At 44.2% G+C, this 23,407-nt stretch overlaps 1 protein-coding gene across 8 annotated transcripts in view; it reads left to right on the forward strand.

Moving 5' to 3' along the window:
* The window catches only part of FGF18 (fibroblast growth factor 18), a 157,478-nt gene that overhangs the window by 128,833 nt on the left and 5,238 nt on the right, over nucleotides 1–23,407 (forward strand). For all 8 annotated transcript variants that reach the window (XM_083493821.1, XM_083493827.1, XM_083493822.1 and 5 more), the window contains one exon: nucleotides 1,745–1,851. In XM_083493821.1, the coding sequence (XP_083349947.1) occupies nucleotides 1,745–1,851 (107 nt within the window). The remainder of the gene's footprint in view (nucleotides 1–1,744; nucleotides 1,852–23,407) is intronic.

The raw sequence follows: 23,407 nt of genomic DNA on the forward strand, positions 1-23,407 counted from the left end.
GACTGTATTCCCTCCTCCCCCCTTGACATATGAATACAGAAACATGAGAGGACAGAAGCCATGAGAATAACGAGAATACAAAGCTGCCTTATACTGTCTACTCTGGCTAGCAGAAGCTCCCCTGGACCTCTGGGAGATGTCTTTCTCTTTGGCAAAGGTCTTTTCCTGCTCCCAGAGAACCTTTAACAGGAAATTCTGGGGGTCAACAGAACATGGGGTCTCCTGGAAGCTCACCACCTGCTCTGCCACAGGCCTGTGGCTCCCCACTCTCTGCCCTCTTCCTAGGGCTGGACCAAGACATTTTGATGCCGGAGGTGTTGGGTGATTGACAGGTCCATAACCCCGCCCACCCGACAACCTTGGTTTGCAGGGTATGCGCGAGATATGTGTCCCTTAATCTATCCTATCCCAACCAAGGTGCCACCTGAGGCAGGTCACACTACCCTGATGCTTCTAACCCTGTTCTTTCTTATTAGTACAGTCGTACCTTGGAAGTCGTATGGAATACGTTCTAGAAGTCTGTTCGACTTTCGAAACGTTTGAAAACCAAATCACGGCTTCTGATTGGCTGCGGGAAGCTCCTGCAGCCAATCAGAAGCCGTGGGAGCCCCGTCGGACGTCCGGGTTCCAAAGGAACATTTGCAAACCGGAACAATCACTTCTGGGTTTGCGGCGTTCAGGAGCCAAAACGTCCGAGTTCCAGGGCGTTCGGGATCCAAGCTATGACTGCATTCTTATTATTTGTTACATTTATATAGTTTCCTTCATCCATAGATCTTATGGGGGTTCACATTACACTGTGCCAAGCGGTGTTAGAACAGCAGCATAACAAGGTTTCTCAAGTGCCTTTTTTTTTTAAAGTACCCCCAGAAAAATAGAACTGGTTTTGCCCACCAAGCTTCTCCCCTTTTATTTAGTTCCTTCCAACAGGACCTATAGTCAGTAGGACTTGCTTTTGTGATGTGGAACCTGGAGGCAACATTTGCCAGGCAGAGACGGGGTTCATTTTATAGAAATAATGCAACATATTCCCAACTCTACATGGTTCCGTTGAATGTCGTGGCACCCTTATAGTCCTATAAAATTCCAGCTTTATAATGCAGCGTATGGGACGCGGGTGGCGCTGTGGGTTAAACCACAGGGCCTAGGGCTTGCTGATCAGAAGGTCGGCAGTTCGAATCCCCGCGACAGGGTGAGCTCCTGTTGTTCGGTCCCTGCTCCTGCCAACCTAGCAGTTCGAAAGCACCTCAAAGTGCAAGTAGATAAATAGGTACCACTCCGGCGGGAAGGTAAACAGCGCTTCCATGCACTGTTCTGGTTCGCCAGAAGCGGCTTTGTCATGCTGGCCACATGACCTGGAAGCTGTACGCTGGCTCCCTTGGCCAGTAAAGTGAGATGAGCGCCGCAACCCCAGAGTCAGACACAACTGGGCCTAATGGTCAGGTGTTTACCCTTTCAGACTGCCAGCCAGAGAGGCAGGAGTTAGTTATAGTCCCTGACCAATGCCTAGGCCAATACTGATCAATTCGTTTTGTAATCAATCAAGTTGTGGCCTAAATTTTGCCCCAAAACCTAAACTAAAATTATGTGTCCATTTGAAGTTATTTACTTGGGGGCCTCGGGGCGCAACATAGATGCTCTGTCTCACCTCACAAGAATATGTGAAAACGGGTATCTTCTTCTTCACTCATTCGCTCTATGACCGGTCTGGTAAATGCCTGTTTTCTTCTTCTTCCTTTCCAAGCCCAGCTTCTAGTGGAAACAGACACATTTGGCAGTCAAGTCCGGATCAAAGGGAAAGAGACAGACTTTTACCTTTGCATGAACAGGAAAGGCAAGCTAGTAGGGAAGGTAAGTGTTTTCTATTAATTCATTTGTAATATGAGCGTTACCTTTAGCAGTGACTGCGAACCCCATAATGATGTGTTCTGAACTTTGCCTGTCAACCCCAAATGAAAAGCAGGACTTGAGGAATGTGGAATTCTTAAAGCATTCAAGCCTTTACTTTAAAAAAAGGGGGGGGGAGGGAGAGAAAAAGAAACCCCCCTAACCCATAAAATTAAGTACTGTGGCTAACCACTGGGGTTTTATTACTGATTTCTTTGGGTACACACAGGTTTCCATTTTACAGTTGCATAAATTGATAAAAGATGTGTGTATCTCTCCAAAACAATTGAGAGCTTGCGTTACATGATATAAATCTCTCCTACCTTGGTGGTTTAAATAAATAAATAAAAATGCACACAGCCGTACATAAAAGGAACTGTAGTCTCAGGGTTTTTTTGGGGGGTTTTTGGCGATCCCTGAGTGAAGAGTAAAAATAAAATGCCATAAAGTTAGTATTGCAATCTTGAGATCTTATTAAGGATGGGCTTTGTGGTTCTAGCGTTACAGAAATATTTTGTTACCTTTGATCCTGTCCCCAGCAGATGGATTCAACAAATGACATAGCATTTGCCTATGGAGCTGAGCATCTTTGCATCTTTAAACGAATTCACTTGTTTTCGTCAGTTTCACTGTTTCCCACACACCAGCATTCTTGGCAAGCCTGGAATTTGACACAAACAGAGGAGGAAGGAAATAAAAAAAAATGCCCTCTTTGGCTACTACAGTGGTACCTCGGGTTAAAAACTTAATTCGTTCTGGAGGTCTGTTCTTAACCTGAAACTGTTCTTAACCTGAAGCACCACTTTAGCTAATGGGGTCTCCCGCTGCCGCCGCACCGCGGCTGCACAATTTCTGTTCTCATCCTGAAGCAAAGTTCTTAACCCAAGGTACTATTTCTGGATTAGCGGGAGTCTGTAACCTGAAGCATACGTAACCTGAAGCGTAAGTAACCCGAGGTACCACTGTACTCTTAGGATGCCATATAGCTGGCTCTGTAATGGTCAAAATCCTTTTGTAGGTGAATCAGGGCCAGTCGGTCCATGAGGCAAGGTGAGGCAGTTGCCTCAGGTGGCAGATTTGCCACTGCTTGCCTCTATAACTGCCTTCTCTGTAACCTGAAGAGTCTGTAACCCGAGGTACCACTGTACACAGAATTTAAACTTTTAACATTGCCACCACGGTGAGAAAAATGAAAGGTCAGGGGTAGAAGTGAATTTATTCTTGAATCAAGAAAGGCCTCAAACTGCAAACTACATTCCAAAATACAAACCAGGTGCCAGAGCTGTTGCAGTGGGATATTATTGGCTTCTGAGAAGACAGCTGTGTAAGATGTGTCTCACAGTATTGAACCCGGCGGCCTAAGCTCATGCCAGCTGGACTAGCTATGGGTTTTAGAGACGATATGTACAATCAGTGACCAGCAGTGGCCATAGGATTTTACTGGTGATGCATTATCTTTTGTTATCGCACAAACCTCCGCTGGCTTGTACCACTGCTGTTATTGCCTTAACATCTGGGGTACCTTCGATTCGAATCTGGTTTTGCAGGGGCACCTCTACTGCTGCTGCTGTTTGCATGATGGGCAACGGTCAGAAAACACCCTCCATCCAAACAAATGAAAAACAGGATTTTAGCCACACTTTTGTACACCGCCCTGGAGTCTTTCGGTAAAGGGAGGTTAAATATTTTGCACAGATGAATAAAAGTTGAGGAATGGCCAGATTTCCATATGCCCGATGGTCTCATGATGTTTTCAAGTTACTTGTATAATTGAAACCCTTGTTTCCAAGCTTAAAATTGAAAATGGGGTGTTGTATGAAGTGTCCAGGGGTAGTACAGAGGTACCTTGAGTTACATGGGGGACACCTGGCTTGAGAGCAGTACATGTGAAAAGGATCTAGGAGTCTTGGTTGACCATAAACTTGACATGAGCCAACAGTGTGACACAGCAGCTAAAAAAGCCAATGCAATTCTGGGCTGCATTAATAGGAGTATAGCATCTAGATCAAGGGAAGTAATAGTGCCACTGTATTCTGCTCTGGTCAGACCTCACCTAGAGTACTGTGTCCAGTTCTGGGCACCACAATTCAAGAAGGACACTGACAAACTGGAACGTGTCCAGAGGAGGGCAACCAAAATGGTCAAAGGCCTGGAAACGATGCCTTATGAGGAACGGCTAAGGGAGCTGGGCATGTTTAGCCTGGAGAAGAGGAGGTTAAGGGGTGATATGATAGCCATGTTCAAATATATAAAAGGATGTCACATAGAGGAGGGAGAAAGGTTGTTTTCTGCTGCTCCAGAGAAGCGGACACGGAGCAATGGATCCAAACTACAAGAAAGAAGATTCCACCTAAACATTAGGAAGAACTTCCTGACAGTAAGAGCTGTTCGACAGTGGAATTTGCTGCCAAGGAGTGTGGTGGAGTCTCCTACTTTGGAGGTCTTTAAGCAGAGGCTTGACAACCATATGTCAGGAGTGCTCTGATGGTGTTTCCTGCTTGGCAGGGGGTTGGACTTGATGGCCCTTGTGGTCTCTTCCAACTCTATGATTCTATGATTCTATGACATACGCTTCAGGTTACAGACTCCGCTAACCCAAAAATAGTGCTTCAGGTGAAGAACTTTGCTTCAGGATGAGAACAGAAATCGTGCTCCGGTGGCGCAGCGGCAGCAGCAGGAGGCCCCATTAGCTAAAGTGGTGCTTCAGGTTAAGAACAGTTTCAGGTTAAGAACGGACCTCCGGAACGAATTAAGTACTTAACCCGAGGTACCACTGTATATTCAGCTACAAACTAGTGGAATAACAGCTGGTGTTAGTATAGGTTAGCTGTTGCGAAATGCAGATCAGAGGACACGTGGCTTTAGAAATGGAAGGAATTACAACATTTTAGTTCAAAGTCTCCAAAGTGAAATCTTTTAATTTCATTATTTGAACCCCAGCCAGGATGTAATTCTAGTTTTTAATATAAGTGGAAGGTTTTGTTCCTTCCATGTGACTTTTTAACGGTGTCAAATTATAAAATTATAAGCCTGAATTGTGTGTGTGTGTGTGTGTGTGTGTCACATTAGATTATTTTTCCTCCGCCCCCCCCTTATCCTACCGCAATTGCTGACAAGTTCATAAAACACATTGGCCTGAGCAAGAGGGTTACTGTGTGAACATTCCACTTTGGAAGGAAAATCTTCTCCTCCAGATGCATTGCCCATTATTAACAGCTTTTTTAAAAAAATAAGAAGAAAAAAGAGAAACAAATATTAGCGATACCAAAGGTTATGTTTTTAATTAGTATCCTGGTTTCAGCTCTTTTTGTGGCAATAGCTTGAGTAACTGCATTTTTAATATACCAAATGCTTTCTAAACAGCCAGTAAACCCCTGGATGCAAGTTTGTGCCTGTGTTATGATACAAATATTTAAGTCTACCCTGGGAGCGAAAGAAACCCATAAAGCTCTTTTGCAATCACCCCGGAGTGTTCGCTTGCCAATAATGAAAAACTGCGGGCTGTGATTTCCCTTCCCCTCCCTCGCATTTCCTATCGACTTACTCTGTGTAACTCTTAACTGTATACCAACACATGCCATCTGGCTTTCTTCTCCTTCTCAGCGAACATCTTTGGATGCTAACCCAGTGGAAAACCTGGTTTGAGTTTAAAATCTTTGTTTCGTATAATCATCTACAAAGGGTATTACAAATGAGAGCAGGTTGTTGCTATCCTCAGCTTGGGACGCCTGACGAAAGTTATCCGTTTCAGAAACGGGGGGGGGGGGGGTGTGCTACCTACCTTGAAGCTTGCTAGACTGACTACCCAGGTGTGAATCGTTGGACCTCAAAAGGGCAGGCTTTCTTTCTTTCTTTCTTTCTTTCTTTCTTTCTTTCTTTCTTTCTTTCTTTCTTTCTTTCTTTCTTCCCATCTTTCCTTTGTCGAAGCTAATTTACATCTCCACCACCTCGCTCTTCTGTGCCAAGCCTTCCAATGGAGCCGTCTCAGGATCCTGGAATGTAATCTCCTTGGAGTCTCCCCCCTCCCCCCCCGTTCATTATTGTTTGTCACTTCGCAGCTCGATTTGGCTATAATATTACGAACAGGATTCTAAATCTGTTTATTGTATGTTTGTGTTCCGTGCATACACACAGCTGGTCCACATTAACGGAAAAATGTAGCCAAATCAGCCAACGTAGCAAATATAGCTAGTGTAGACAAGGCTAATAGTTTTAAACATGAATGGGCTACTCAAGGTCAAGGCTATATATCATTTCGTTTATTCCAGTTTAAATGGAGGCAAGCCTGTCTGCACTGCCCATTCCCCCTCTTCTCCAATATTGAAAACATGCATTTAACCCACCCCTCTAAGTTTTGATTTTCATGCTGAATTTTGCATTATTGTTTTTTAAATAATATTTCAACACACATGCAAAATACAGGAAAACTGCTGGAATAATTGTTACCCAGAGGTCCTATGCTCAGAAAAAAGCTGGGCAAAAGCCCCCAAGGGCTGTTTTTAAGGCTTCAATGGCCGACACAGTCCCTGTGTTCGGTCTGTATGGAGGGTTTTCAGAAATATCCTGCTGGATGGTCAGGAATAATAGATTCCTTGCTTCTAGCAAGTTGTGTCTGCTTCTCTGTAGGACTTGACCATCATTGGTTAACTAGGTGGGAGCTATCCTGGAATGATGGGCTGCTAATCAAATTTATAGGATCCACACCCTCTGCTAATAATCTACAGTATTCAAATATCATAGAAGCCATGGCCTTTCTAGAATTTCGGGACAGGAGACTAATCCCCCCCTTCTTTTTAAAGCAGAGCTCCTGTTTAGCTGAGAATGCCATCAACCCTATGATAGGCTAACAGGCCATGTTCAATTGCTAGGGGCCATGGATCTGTCTAGGACAGGCATAGGCAAACTCGGCCCTCCAGATGTTTTGGGACTACAAATCCCATGATCCCTACCTAACAGGACCAGTGGTCAGGGATGATGGGAATTGTAGTCCCAAAACGTCTGGAGGGCCGAGTTTGCCTATGCCTGGTCTAGGAAGTTTGAAAAGGGAATAAGGGCCCCAACAGCATCTTCGAAAGCACTGTACTAGATAAGTCCAAATTGCCCTTATCCAAGGCAAGGGAGAAGCAGATCAGGAAGGAAGCAACACAGATCCACGTTCGACAGCTCAGTGGAGCAGGCAGCTGGAGCAATCTCACCAACCAGCCAGGATGTCAGGGGCACTTATTCCTCTTTTTCTGAGATGCCAGAGGATTGCAAAGCTGACTTATGACTCCTCTGAATGATTCTGGGAAATGTGTAGTTCCCTGGAAACTATAGCAGACCAGAATGCTAGGCTCCAAGGAAAGATAGGGTTTGGTGGTGCATCTGTGATACCATCAGTTTGGATCTGGTGGTGGGTGGTAGGAGCAAGTTGTCTGCCTTGGAGCTGTCCGTGGTCCTGCAATTTATCTCCTGTTCTGATATCTAGTTTCATGTGAAACCTTCTGTCTCCAGCTGCCCTTCTTTGACACCCTCACAGGTAATCAGCTCTGAGTTGCTGCTGCTTACTACAAATTGCGTGTCCCATGTAGCTCTACTTGGTCCCCAGAGGACTTTGTTCTTGCTCCTGCAGGCATCAAACGGCCAAGAAAGGACACTAGGAAAACCTTCAGTAGCTCTGTAGCAAATACAGTCAGTAGGCTGTGACAATACACTAGGTTCCATTGGGAGGAATCGTGGAATAGAAATGTAATAAATAGTAACAGGTGTAGTAGTAGTAGTACCAATTTCACCACTATATTTTAGGTAAGCAGCTTGAGATCCAGAAGGTGAAGCATTGTTGGCTGGAAAACTAGAGATCAGACCTTGGATATCTCTCAAAGATATTAGTGGATTATTTGGACAATGGACCTTTACTGGCTAGCTCTCCAAATTTACTAAATGGAATAAAACCACCCCAAATACTGGGGCTTTCATAGGTAGCAAGTAAGTGATTTTGGGGGAAATAAATAAAAGAGTTCCCTTTCCAGCACAATCGTTTGCATTGGACTGACTGTATCAAGGAATTTACAGACTTTTCTTCTAGTTTTCTGGTTGTAGGGTTTTGTTTGTTTTTTGGTCTTGCTAACTTCTTTCACTCATCTATTTTAAAATATAATGCTAATATCTATGAAGGAATTGCATTTACATTATGCAGCACACTGTTCCCACACCAAATTACCTCCCTAACTTTTCCCATATCTGTTCAAGATTTCTTTAGAAGCCACAAGGACTTGAAATTCAAACCATCCAGGAAATCACCTTAATATTTTCATTATTTTTTGAGATAACTTTGGAATTTTAAATGTTTTATTCTTTCCACCCTTCCCTGCATCTTTCATGAGCAGTTTTCCCCCTGCTCACATCAAGGCCTGAAGCACATAAGTCACTCACTTTGCATGGTCTGAACTTGAACTCGCTATACAATGAAAACAGATGAAGCAAGGTTTTTGACTGGGAAACTTTCAGATTTTCTGGTGAGATAACTGCTTTCCAAGCCAATATACATTTAAAGTTACCAGAGAGTTGCTACAGTAATACCAGATGGTGGGGATCTCTGTAGTTTTGGAGGACCACAAACAAATTGTTGCTTGATGCCAAAGACTACGCTGGCTAAACTTTAACACTGACTCCTGCCAGAAGCGTTCGTCGAAGGGTAATAGGGATTTGGGATTGTTTACATTGCAGCTTTAAAATGGAGGCTATTTTGCAGTGTGTGTGTATTAATACAGAAAGCTTTCATTATGGAAACCCAAAGAGCAATCATCCCTTGGAAAGGAATGACCATGATCTCCTGCTTAACATGGTTGGGTCTACTGCCATGTCTGTGCACATCAAATTAAAAGGTAAAGGGACCCCTGACCATTAGGCCCAGTCATGACCGACTCTGGGGTTGCGGTGCTCATCTCACTTTATTGGCCGAGGGAGCCGGCGTACAGCTTCCGGGTCATGTGGCCAGCATGACTAAGCCGCTTCTGGCGAACCAGAGCAGCACACGGAAACACTGTTTACCTTCCCGCCGAAGCAGTACCTATTTATGTACTTTGCATTTGATGTGCTTTTGAACTGCTAGGTTGGAAGGAGCAGGGACCGAGCAACGGGAGCTCACCCTGTCGCGGGGATTCGAACTGCTGACCTTCTGATCGGCAAGTCCTAGGCTCTGTGGTTTAACCCACAGCGCCATCTGCGTCCCTTACACATCAAACTACATGACACTGAATAAATAATTTAATATTGCCCAGTAACAAAAGAACCCCCCTGCTTCCTGATCAAGAAGATAGGAGCGATATCTTTTCAGCTTTAGAGAATGAAGGGTTCTTTTAATTGTTATTATTCACAAAGAGAAGGAAGGAGTACTGAGTGGAAAGGACAACATGGGAGAAGGTGCCCCTTGTTTCATCAGATGGGCGATTAAACATTTGGATGTTCCTCATTCTAAAACAGTGGCTCCCAACCTTTTTTTTTTGGCCATGCCCCACCTTACCATCTCTAAAATCCTGATGCCTGCCCCCATGACATAGGTTGTTGTTTAGCCGTTTTGTCATATCCGACTCTACGTGACCCCATGGACCAGAGCACGCCAGGCACTCCTGCCTTCCACTGCCTCCCGCAGTTTAGTCAAACTCATGTTCGTAGCTTCGAGAACACTATCCAACCATCTCGTCCTCTGTTGTCCCCTTCTCCTTGTGCCCTCCATCTTTCCCAACATCAGGGTCTTTTCCAGGGAGTCTTCTCTTCTCATGAGGTGGCCAAAGTATTGAAGCCTCAGCTTCAGGATCTGTCCTTCCAGTGAGCACTCAGGGCCTATTTCCTTAGGGCTTGAATAACTCAGAGAAGCTATGAACTATGCCAAGCAGGGCCCATGACATATAATTCTTATTATTCAAAATGTGATCTCCTATTTACTTGGAGAAAGCCTAAAGGGCAGTTAAATGTTAATAACTCATTTTCAAATTGCCCCCCTTAAAAATCAAATTGCCCCCCTGTGGGGTGTGTGCCCCACATTGGGAACCATGGTTTTAAAAGCATCGACACCACTCCAAACCCAAATACTGGGGTGAAAATTCCAAACCTGTGTCTCTTCCCCCAGACATAAAAATACATGACTGAAACATATATTTACAGCCATTTCTGGTAACAGAGACCAAACCATTGGAAAGCAGATACAGGGCTCCCTCCCCATTTTTAAAGTGCGAAGCAACTCGTAGTTACACCTCAAGAAGTCTGTCAAATTAGAAACGATAAGTGTTCCATCTTCGAAACTAAATGTGGTTGCAAAAGGCAGATATGTCTTCCTAGATGAGCAAAGGTCTAGGAAAGTTAGAGAGAACAATTGGAGGAAAAACACTAGGACATTTTGCTAGATTCACACGATACTTTGTATGGCTCAGTTGTGAATTCGCTGGGGAATCTATTCAGTTGTGACGAAACACTTTAGCTTATAATTTCCTTTTGGATGCATAAGTATGGCTCTAATAAAAGGAAAGCCCTACACACACCTGGTAAAGTAAAGATTCAGGTGGGTAGCCGTGTTGGTTGGTCTGACGCAGTCAAAATATATATAAAAAATAAATAAATTGTCCAGTAGCACCTAAGAGACCAACTAAGTTTGTTCTGGGTATAAGCTTTTGTGTGCATGCATCTGAAGGTATCTGAAGAAGTGTGCATGCACATGAAAGCTTATACCCAGAACAAACTTAGTTGGTCTCTAAGATGCCATATATATATATATATATATATATATATATATATATATATATATATATATATATATACTGGTAAAGTAATGTGCAGCTCAGAGAGAGGTGCTTCCTTCCTCCTTTTGTTTCCAGGAAGTTTCCTGCATTGGGGACTCATGGTCCCAGATATCTGTGGCAACTTCTCAGAGGGCTTGTAGGAACCACTTGTATCTGTGGCAACTTCTTAGAGGGCTTGTAGGAACCTTGCTTGTAGGAACCACTAATGTAAATGGGGTATGCATTGCCATACGTCCAAATGTGGATGCAGCCTGGGTTCTTCATTGCTTTCAATGAGGTGTGTGTCTGACTCCACACCCGAATGCACATTCCGTAATGATTTGTCAACCTTCCAGGTAGCTTGCGCAAGCATTTTCCTTCCCTAGACCGTGATTTCAATGCTAACGCAAAAATTCAAAACAAGTTATTAGAAATGACTGCTGAGGACCAGCCCAATGCCAGCTGACTTAATCCTTCATGGTAAAATTAGCTGAGCATTTAGTTGAAAATGTTTTCAGGACAGGCTATTCTGCCTTGGAGCAAAGGGCTGGACTAAATGATCTGTGGAAGTCTTACATCCAAATCAGTGTTCTTGAACCTTGGGTTAACTTTGGGTCCCATCTCTGACCATTGGCTAGGCAAGATAGGGCTGATGGGAGAGAGGTCCACCCAAGGATTTTCATGCAAGGAACCTTACATGAGGTCCAGCGCCGAGGGCCTTCTGGCGGTTCCCTCACTGTGAGAAGTGAAGTTACAGGGAACCAGGCAGAGGGCCTTCTCGGTAGTGGCGCCCACCCTGTGGAACCCCCTCCCATCATATGTCAAGGAAATAAAGAACTATCTGACTTTTAGAAGACATCTGAAGGCAGCCCTGTTTGGGGAAGTTTTTTAAATGTTTGATCTTTTATCGTGTTTTTAATGTTCTGTTGGGAGCCGCCCAGAGTGGCTGAGGAAACCCAGGCCAGATGGGCGGGGTATAAATAAATTATTATGAGTCTCTCTTTTAAATAAACTACCTCTTTTTAAGGGATGTGGGTGGTGCTGTGATTTAAACCACAGAGCCTAGGACTTGCTGATCAGAAGGTTGGAGGTTCGAATCCCCGCGACGGGGTGAGCTCCCGTTGCTCGGTCCCTGTTCCTGCCAACCTAGCAGTTCTAAAGCACGTCAAAGTGCAAGTAGATAAATAGGTACCGCTCCGGCAGGAAGGTAAATGGCGTTTCCATGCGCTGCTCTGGTTCGCCAGCAGTAGTCTCGTAATCCGGGGAACTGGGTTCGCGTCTCTGCTCCTCCACACGCAGCTGCTGGGTGACCTTGGGCTTGTCATACTTCTCTGAAGTCTCTCAGCCCCACTCACCTCACGGAGTGTTTGTTGTGGGGGAGGAAGGGAAAGGAGAATGTTGGCAGCTTTGCGACTCCTTCAGGTAGTGATAAAGCGGGATATCAAATCCAAACTATTCTTCTTGTGCAAAGTTTTGCGCAAACAGATGGATATTGTGCACAAATGAAGATGGTGTCAAACGCCATGATTGTAGGACTTCCCTTGTCTCCCATTCAAGTGCATATTCTGTGCCTGCGTAGCTGTTGCAGTGCTCCTCCGACATCTTTGCTGAGTTTTCTGCCAAGACTCCAGAGTATGCAGCTCGGAGGATTCTTCGGGTTCAGAGGCCAGCATGCTGGAGGAAGAATGCATGTAATGAGTAACACTTGGCGTTCATTCACTGCTAGGGATGGCCTGGCCTTCAGTGCTATGAAGCAGCTGAAAATGCATAGGCCATAGGGAATCTCGATGGTAATATTTTCAGGATTTTCTTGGCATGGAGTCAGACAGCTGAGAACGGAATATTCTTATGACAGTTTGATGCAATGGCTTCATTATGCAAAAGATGTAGCTCCAGATCAACAATCTTCCCTGACACCCACAACAATCTGCCAAGATTTTCGATAGATTTATTAGTTGTTATTACTCTGATGCCGTAGTGAGCTGGGTTTTTTTTTAAAAAAAAATATATTTTTTAAAAAATCGCTTCCTTTCCCCTGAAACATCTGATAATGGTACACAGACCATACTGGTGCTGGTGTAATAAACAGATAATTTTAGGGCTTGATCCATAGGTACCCTTCTGGACCCAGGAGGTAACATCTGCTCAAGGAAGAGCTTTTTTTGCTTCTTTTCATGAGAGCATCATGTGAGGAAAGGGAAACTAGATCCAATTTTGTTTTTCCTCTCAGGGCTGGCTCAGTATATTTTGCTGCCCGAAGCAGCAAATGTTCCCTCTCTCACTTTCCCCCTCAGTCAAGATGCACAGTACACAAGTCTAGCAGAAAAATCCCACAAGCACTTCTCCTTGGGAGTCCAGATACCAATTAGTTTGCTGTCCTTTCATGTCAGCCCAAATCAGCTGCCTGAGGCCACCGCTTCCCTCTGCCCAATGGTGGAGCCAGCCCTTCTCCTGCTTTCTGGCCTATATGTGTAGCAGAATGTGGTGGTAGAAACTTGAGGGGGTTGAATAGACTGCAAAACGTTAGGCTACAGTTGAGGAATCCATTTTTTTACTTTCTTTTTTTTAAAAAAAAGCACCTTATGATTAAAAGCCAACACAGTGTTTTTCAAACAGAGGGCTGGGATCCAACCTTTCAGGTGGGTTTTAGTGACACATCCTGCCCAGGACTTCCTCACTTGCCTGATCGACCTCCTAGACATGTCATCACCTCTGGTTGGACCACTGCAAGCATCAACAACTTGCATGCTGAATTAAGAGAAGGGACGGAAGGAATGGGAAGAGGAAGTGTTGAAAGAAATGAGAGATGAAAGGTTGTTGCTGCCCCTGTTGCTGCTAATAAACAAATTAAAAAGTGCTAATTACAATTAAAGGAATAAGAGCGTCAAGCAATTATAAGAGGAAGAAATGAATACAAAAGGACCAGGGAGGAGGAATGAAATAAAATAGCAGGATTTTTTTTTCATGCGGAGGTGTGTGTGTGTGTGTGATAGATACAAGTTGAGTGTGAAAGGAGAGTAGGAGAAGAAATTACTGAAGATAGGTAAAAATACTTTGAGAGGCAGGTGAGGGTGGGGAGGAAGAAATATCAAACAACTTAGCCTTTCGATCAGCAATTTCTGCCTAAATTCGGGACAGGGCAGGCTTCTACTTAGCTTGAGGAAAGCTGAGTTTTGGAAGCCCTTACCACAAGGAAAATGCAGTGACAAAGAACGTAGCCATTTCCAAAGATTGGTTAGATATCAGCAGAAAATGATTTCAGCAACTGCCAACTGATTTGGTCTCTGCCACCATTTTGTGTCCCTGAACCACCATTTTGTCACTAGCGGGCCTCAACAATTTTCTTTTTTTAAAAAAATACATTTTTGTTGGTTTTTTTAACATATCATTTCCAACAATCATTTAACATAACTTCTTATCTTATACAATATTTTAGACTTCCGTCAACAACTTCTGAAGATTTTCCGTTCTTTATCACTTGTTCTGCGTTTCTTAATTTCTCTATTACTTTTAATTACCCTTAACTGATAATTCTCATCATACTCTTTCTTGCAATATTTCAAATAGTTCTCCTTACAGAACTTCTTGCGGTCCTACTAGCGTTATCTGTTTATTACATTTGCTTTTCAAATAGTTCAGATATTTACTCCAGTATGTGGGGGATTAAAAACATGATTCCTGCACCACAGCCTCAATTAGTTGGGTCCATTCTACCACTGCAGTTTTTGGCATCTCAGTCTGGCCCATGCACAAACCAGGCCATATCATCCCCATAGTAGCAAGTCAGGCTAAAGTGGAGAAGAATGTAAGCAACATCCATTAACTAAGTAATGGAGATAAGGGTGAAGACAGAAACGCTATTGAGTGTCAGGGGCGATTTCACTGTTCTCTGAGGTAGTTTCTTAAAAAACAAACAGCACAGATGGACCTCTGTTTTTTCACCAAACAGAACATTCTGAGAGCAAGTGGCGAGTACGCTGTTGAAGAGAATAAGGCAGGAAGTTCAAATTTCAGCTTGCTAAACAGCTTATGACAGTCCATTATCCCCATCGTCTTTGTTGTTTAGTAGTTTAGTCGTGTCCGCCTCTTAGTAACCCCATGGACCAGAGCACACCAGGCACTCCTGTCTCCCACTGCCTCCCCGCAGTTTGGTCAAACTCATGCTGGTAGCTTCGAGAACACTATCCAACCATCTCGTCCTCTGTCGTCCCCTTCTCCTTGTGCCCTCCATCTTTCCCAACATCAGGGTCTTTTCCAGGGAGTCTTCTCTTCTCATGAGGTGGCCAAATTATTGGAGCCTCAGCTTCACGATTTGTCCTTCCAGTGAGCACTCAGGGCTGATTTCCTTCAGAATGGATAGGTTTGATCTTCTTGCAGTCCATGGGACTCTCAAGAGTCTCCTCCAGCACCATAATTCAAAAGCATCGATTCTTCGGCGATCAGCCTTCTTTATGGTCCAGCTCTCACTTCCATACATCACTACTGGGAAAACCATAGCTTTAACTATACGGACCTTTGTTGGCAAGGTGATGTCTCTGCTTTTTAAGATGCTGTCTAGGTTTGTCATTGCTATCCCCATTGTCTACAATATTGCAATATCAGCATTTGGCTACCTTACAGGGCTGTTCGAAAGATTACTTGAAATCATAGCATGGGCATAAGGCTTGGTGATTTGAGGTTTCATGCAACTGTTTAGGTAAGTTTGTAAAAGTATACTGGTTAACTGACTGTTTTCTTAGATACCCTGGTCCTATCCCCTGGAAATAGATTGTACGATCCAAACTAGGGTTACATGAAAACAGTCTGCTAAAATCATCCACATTGTTTGCAAGTGGCAAAGTTGCAGGGGGAGGGTGGAAGATTTCACAGATTATTCCTGAGGGAGGGAAAGTGAAATTCCCTTCTCATACCCCCCTCTGCTCAGAAATTTTGGGTCACTCATAATTGAATGTAGCTCTGTTATTCATACTGGCAGAGGAAGAGAGAAATGAAAGGAGAAGGGATCAAGCCCACAGCTTCCTTCAAGAAAATTAAAATGCAATATTAAAACCTGATATTAAAATATCAGTATACCTGAAGGAGCATTTCCACCCCCATCGCTCAGCCCGGACACTGAGGTCCAGCTCTGAGGGCCTTCTGGCGGTTCCCTCATTGTGAGAAGTGAGGTTACAGGGAACCAGGCAGAGGGCCTTCCCGGCAGTGGCTCCCACCCTGTGTAACACTCTCCCATCAGATGCCGAGGAAATAAACAACTATCTGACTTTTGGAAAACATCTGAAGACAGTCCTGTTTAGGGAAGTTTTTAATGACTGATGTTTTAATGTATTTTTAATATTTTGTTGGAAGCCACCCAGAGTGGCTGGGGAAACCCAGCCAGATGGGTGGGGTATAATAATAATAATAATAATAATAATAATAATAATAATAATAATAATTACCTATGTTCAAATGCGGATACTAGGGTGGCCATTTCACTCAACATTCCCTAGGGGAGGACTAAAACTGTCCATTAGTTCAGGGGGAATTTGATAAAGAAAACAACAACCAAAAACTTGTTAGAAGGTTATTTTCTAAGACTGTTTGGCCCAGCCCTAACCCAAACCACCCATGCTTGTTTGCTTCTGCTGCAAGGATGAAGATTTGTTCTGCATTGTTTTCCCTGTCCTTTTCTGTATCTTTCAAAACAGCTACATGACACACACATGCCAAATTTGATGTGAGTGTGGCTGAGGCCTTTTTCTTCCCATTTTTTTAAAAAAACACCTTCTAAGATGGCTGAATGTTTAGATAAAGGTAAAGGGACCCCTGACCATTAGGTCCTGTCGTGGCCGACTCTGGGGTTGCGGCGCTCATCTCGCTTTATTGGCCGAGGGAGCCGGCGTACAGCTTCCGGGTCATGTGGCCAGCATGACTGAGCCGCTTCTGGCAAATCAGAGCAGCGCACGGAAACATTGTTTACCTTCCCACCAGAGCAGTACCTATTTATCTACTTGCACTTTGACGTGCTTTCAAACTGCTAGGTTGGCAGGAGCAGGGACCGAGCAACAGGAGCTCACCCCGTCGTGGGAATTCGAACTGCCAACCTTCTGATCGGCAAGTCCTAGGCTCTGTGGTTTAACCCACAGTGCCACCTGTGTCCCAGAATTCTAGTGCCCCAGAAGTGAGCCTCGAAGGTGAGGAGATTTGAGACATTAACGGGGTGACTACTGCCATACTACTTTTAAGCATTCAGTGTTTACAGACCCAGTGGTTTAACCCACAGCACCACCCGTGTCCCCACGGCTGAATGTTTACATTGTTTTTAATAATAAGTCAGTACAACATTGTCACTGCTGCATTTCCTCTGCGTTGACTCAGACTGCTATTTCACGTACACCTAGTTGGGAGGAAGGTGTACATAAGTATGCAATTCTTTTCTTTTTTTCAAACAAAAACCCTCATGAAAATCCACCAGCTTTTTAAGCATGCACATTTCCTAATAAACACTTTAGTGTATGCAGTTTTGCCCAACATGCACATTGTGCAATGAATTTTTCTTCATGCAACACGTTTTCGTTTTTTATTTTCACTAATATATGCAATTCCCTCACGTATTTGCATTTTTGTAAATGATTTATCTGGCTAGACAGGTGCATCTCAAAATCTGGAGAAGCGCACATTTCGAAGGATTGTGAAGTTTTGCTTTGCATGCTGTTTGGAGAAGCGTGAATTGGAGCAGGTTGATATTAAAAAGTGAACTGAACTGAATTTACCACCCACCCTTTTTAAAAACCAGTATAAACAAGTGAACAGATTAGCAGGAGTTGAATAAATTCAGCAGTATAAGAGGGAGTAGGAGATAACTAGTAAGAACAGTAGAACTTTGTAACTTGGAATACACTGAGGAGAGGGAAAAGAAAGGATAACAGAGAAGGAGAAGAAGTCTTTAGGTGTTTTGTTCTGTTTCCTTAGTTTGTTGTGGTTTTGTTTTTACAATTCTTATATTCTTTACCTATTCTTTTTGAATTGTATGTAAAAACGCAAATAAAAATTACTTTTTAAAAAATGAATTTACCCCACCCACCAAAAATACCAACAACCCCTCAACTTGGGAGCAAGTCCTTGTGAAATCTGCACGACTGCCTTCAGAGTAAATGTGGATACCCTTCTGATGGCCCCATAGTTTAAGAGAAATTCTGCCGAGTGTCCTCAACCAAAGGCATTGCTTGGAAGAGAGCATTTGTGCAGTCACAACAGACTGTCCTTTGATCCTCCAGATTAGAGAACCTAAAACGTAAAAGCAAAGCTCCAAGTAGACCAAATTGGACTATAAAAGGTGAGGAGAGGAGCTGGCCGATTTGCGGAATGTAAATATAAGAGTAGCAAATGTTTCGGCAGGTTTGCCTAGTCTCAGTTCAAGATGTTCCTTGTTTACTACCGGAGAGATAATTAACCAAATGCTTCGGACAAACAATCCAGTAAGTGTTTCAGGGGACTTTTCAAAGGGCACTCACTCTTTTTCAACTCCGTTTCCTTCCTGTCGGATATGACCCATCAACGTGCGTAATTTATCCCCATTATAGATATCCCTCATAACAATGTTGTAACATAAAGTCAATGTTATCTTGGTTGTTGTTTTTTAAAAAGTGGCAGCCGTACAGACTTATCACCTCATTACCCAGTAGCAATTGAAAAAATAACCCCTTTCCAAAAATAATCACAACAACCAAGATTTCATTCTCTGCCGACATTGAGGTTGTTCTGAAACAATGAATATATAAGAGGTGTCAGAGAGATGTGATGGCACATCCCCTAATACAGATTGGCCATGTTCGAATTATAGGGAATAATAATAATAATAATAATAATAATAATAATAAGAAGAAGAAGAAGAAGAAGAAGAAGAAGTTTTATTTATACCCCGCCCTCCCCAGCCAAGACTGGGCTCAGGGCGGCTAACACCAGACATAAAAACAATTGATTGAAATACAACTTAAAAAACAAGATTAGAATACATCATTAAAATGCAGCGTCATTTCAGTAGAAACTTTTTTGGGGATGAAAACGTCAAATCTTCTCCAAGGCCAACTATCCAGACTGGTCCTTCATGTGCCAGAAAAAAGCCAGGGAAGTCCCCAAATAGAAGTTCCATCACAGAAGGAGAAAGGAAAAAGGAAAGAGAGGGAGGGAGGGGATCAAGTTGATTCCAAGCCAAAGGCTAGGCGGAACAACTCTGTCTTACAGACCCTGCGGAAAGAAATCAGATCCTGCAGGTCCCTGTCCAAAAGGCTGTACCCCTACCCTTTATGATGTGCCCTCCCAGCTTCTGCTTTTAGTAGGTTACATAGGCAAGGTTTGGCTTTAATTGGAGGGAGTCAGAGTTGATGGCTTTCAAGAAGGATCTCCTAAGCTTTCTCCCCATAATTGAAGTACTGAGTAGAACTGCCCATGGCAGGCTCATCTAGGTGCACAAGGACTGTCAAATACCTTCTTCTCTCATCACTGTTATTCCTTTTAGCAACATCCAGCATGGTTCATGGTAAATACTGCTTTATTCCCTTTTCTGATATCATATCCTGATCAAGCGGTACCTACCATCTTACGGGATGGTACCAAAGTTCTTCATTCCCTGTCTCAGAAGATGAACCTATGCCGAACAGAATGTGCTTAACGTTACAAATTGAGCGCCATTTTGCATGTTCAGACCCAGAAACCTCCTCCCTAAATAAATTCACACTTGACTCAAATTTTGGTTTTTGTTTTTGGCAGAATTTAGGCCACAACTTTATTGATTTCAGAAAGTGACTGGTTGCATAGGCTCTGGTTCGACTAGCTCCCTGCCATGCAGCTAGCGCTGACCCAGGGTTCCAGCATAGGTCAGCCAAGGGTGAACACCTGGATAAGCGGAAAGCCGGGAACGGGCTAACTCCGCCACCCAAATGTCCCCCTGGACTCAGGCACGGGCACAACCTGCTCTCAGGGGTTGACCAAACCATCGAGTCCCTGGATTCCTTTAACGGAATACCCTTCACATAGGGATGGCGAGAGCCTTCTCCCATCCCTATCACCTGAACCTATCTGCAACCTTACAAGTTGTGACGATTTGCTACATGGCAGGCGAAACCCAAATGGCAACAACCAATCAGCCAAGTAGGGAAATTCCTGCCATGCCTCTGTCCCATGACGGCATAGCAAGGTCAAGCGCAAAGCCCTAAAAGTAGGGAGAGGTGGGCGGGTGTTCCGAATGCACGTGCCGAAAGAGGAAGCTCTGGGTCACATGCATGGGTATAAATAGGTCCCTCGAACCATTTGGACTGTGTCCCATTGGCCAGATTGCACCCAGCTACGAGGTACCTGCCAATGGCGTGTTGTGGCTGACCAATCATAGGGTGTCGGTTTTCCAGGTCTCACTGCAATATGTGCCCTCTTTAAGGGAGGATGTTGCAGTGGCAGCATCCAAGCCACCAGGACCCCAGGGAAATGCCATTTACCAGAAAATGTGACTCAGAATATGGATGCCAAGTGTCTATCTGTAAACTACTCGACCCAGAGCTCTTTGTACTTAGGAAGCTGCTGTGAGCATGCTCAGTAATGTCGAATGTGGCTGCACCACAGGTGTATATATTGGCACTGAGCTTGTTGTTTTCATCGCCAGGGAAAATGCCCTAAAACTGTTCCCTCCAGCCCTTGCTATGCTAGTCATTGCAAAACTAATGTTCGAGAGCTGAAATTCATTCTGCCTTCTCATTTGACAAAGACAACTGACATCATTAAAGAATGTGCCATTTCCTCCTTCAAATTACATATATGCATTGATTAATTTTTTTAGGGGGTCAAGTTACAGTTTATCACAGTTCTGAACTGATTCAAGTTTATCACAGTTCTGAACGGGTCTGAGTAAAGAGGCCTCCTTGGCCTGTTCAGCTGGATTTTCCTCACCTATGTAAAGAACGAGATAGTATTTATAGGATGATGATGATGATGATATAATTCATTATTTATACCCCGCCCATCTGGCTGGGTTTCCCAAGCCACTCTGGGCAGCTTCTGACAGAATATTAAAAATACGATTAAAACATCAAACATTAAAAAATTCCCTAAACAGGGCTGCCTTCAGATGTCTTCTTAAAGTCAGATACAGTGGTACCTTGGGTTACATATACTTCAGGTTACATACACTTCAGGTTATAGACTCTGCTAACCCAGAAATAATACCTCGGGTTACAGTGGCGTAGCGTGGGTTGTCAGCACCCGGGGCAAGGCAAGTAATTTGCGCCCCCTAACCCGTGGATTTGCGCCCCCTAACCCTAACCCCCAGATGTTGCACCCGGTGCGGCCGGCCCCCCTGCACCCCCCACGCTACGCCACTGTCGGGTTAATAACTTTGCTTCAGGATGAGAACAGAAATCGTGCTCTGGTGGCAAGGCAGCAGTTAGAGGCCCCATTAGTTAAAGTAGTGCTTCAGGTTAAGAACAGTTTCAGGTTAAGAACGGACCTCCTAGTCTTTATAACCCTGTACCTTCTACCAGAAGGCAGAAGCTGAAAGAGATCATTTCCGGGGTGTGCACTATCCTGCGCTATCTCTGCAGCTTTCTTATGGCACCTGGAAGCATAGATTGGATCCAAGGTGGGAAGAGTGCACCCAATTATTCTCTCTGCAGTCTTTACAACCCTGGACAGCATTGTTTTTTCCCTGACCGTGCAGCTCCCAAACCACACACAGAGACCATAAGTTAATACACTCTCCACAGTACAATGGTATAAAATGCCATCAATAGGTCCTTTGAGAGTTGTTTTTTTCCGGAGGATTCTCAGAAAATATAACCTCTGCTGTGCAGAGACAGAAGAAAGACTGCATTTTCATATGCAGCTGCTGCCATGGTTAAGAGCATGGGGGCTGATGATGATGGAGGGAAGATCTTCTCTCCATTGTTCCCCTCCTTCCTGGCAGCGACAGCAGCAGGTGGGCAGGAAGGCTTGCAAGCCCAACTCACACTGAACCTTTTCACTCCACCTACGAGCCTGTCTACCTCCACCTGCCTCTGGTTCCCTCCTCTGAGCTCACCCACCAACCTGCTTGTTTGCCCCCTGCCCCCCGCCAGCTTGGCCAAATCATAGCTCAGGCAAACTTCAGAGGAGCAAGCAGGGCAGGAGAAGGCACCTCCGCAGTAACCTTCCTGCTCTGATGTATCTTCTCTTCTCCTCGACCTCCTTTGCTAATGAGGCTAAAATGACATTATCAGTGTGAGGTGTGCAGTAACGGCAGGGCAAGGTGGCTTCTGGGAAGCTGCCCCAGCCTGTCCTTGCTGCTCTTCTGTGACTTGCCTAAACCACCTGCTTCCTTGCTCACGTACACATCTACAAAACCTGCCTGCTGCTCTGCCATCTTGCAGCAGTCCATGGGTCCGCCTGCTGGTGGCCGTGGGAACTGCAGCATGACCACGTCCTTACAATCTTATTATATACTAATTAAGGATTGCACGGGGCGATCCTATACATGTCTACTGAGAAGTTCACCCCATTGAGTTCAACAGGATTGCTTCCCAGGCAACATTGCAGTCTTAAATGCATGGATATATGCACAACATTGGGACGTGGGTGGCGCTGTGGGTTAAACCACAGAGCCTAGGACTTGCCAATCAGAAGGTTGGCGGTTCGAATCCCCGTGACGGGGTGAGCTCCCGTTGCTCGGTCCCTGCTCCTGCCCACCTAGCAGTTCGAAAGCACATCAAAGTGCAAGTAGATAAATAGGCACCGCTCCGGCGGGAAGGTAAATGGCATTTCCGTGCACTGCTCTGGTTCGCCAGAAGCGGCTTAGTCATGCTGGCCACATGACCCGGAAGCTGTACGCCGGCTCCCTCGGCCAATAAAGCGAGATGAGCGCTGCAACCCCAGAGTCGGTCACGACTGGACCTAATGGTCAGGGGTCCCTTTACCTTTACCTATGCACAACATTTCTTAATGGATAGGAGAGTTGAGTTATAAACCAGAGACTGGTTCTAGGAGAAATCAAGAACCCTTTTTCTACTGAACTTCCTTCTAAAAGCAGAAGTGCTAAGGGCATAATCCTTGAACAAGCCTGATTTGAGACATCCTTCATTTCCAGTAAAGGTACTAAGCATTTGTCCTAGACCAGTATTTGATTGAATTTGCATTTTGGTTATATTTGTATGGAGATCTGACTCAATTCTTCTGTTCTCTTTCTTTTTCTTTTTTAAAAAAACCTCATTTAATCCAGGACTCAAAAGATAGCAATCATGTCAGCAATGGTAGTGTTTTCATAGTTTTGAAGTTTGCTGATTTGGCAGTATTAGGAAAAGCTTGACTGAGCTAAGTTGTCAGAGCAAAGGAGAGATGACAGATTGCTCCAGATCTTTGGAATCATAACACTATGGCTCCCCTGTATATTTCTGGTAGAGAAGCAATCGATCCATTCCAGAGGCATGCTGAACAATTTTTTTTTCTTGGCTCCAATTTGGCAGAAACAAATCCTGAAATCCATTTGTGCTATTCAGCACAAAGCAAGACAATTATTAAATTTATCTGAAGCAAGTCCAACATTTGCTCCTCAAATACATGAGCTGACTTTGATCTCTTCACTTCAGTTCATACGTTTGGTGGCTAATGCCATTTTCCAGGCACAGACCCTAACCTTGCCTGATTCCAGTACAGTGGTGCCTCGCAAGACGAAAATAATCCATTCTGTGATTCTCTTCGTCTAGCGGTTTTTTCGTCTTGCGAAGCAAGCCCATTGAAGGATTAGCGGATTAGCGCTATTAGCGGCTTTT

This window comes from Podarcis liolepis (genome assembly GCF_965112155.1).
Source record: "Podarcis liolepis genome assembly, chromosome: 3".
Lineage (NCBI taxonomy): Eukaryota > Metazoa > Chordata > Lepidosauria > Squamata > Lacertidae > Podarcis > Podarcis liolepis.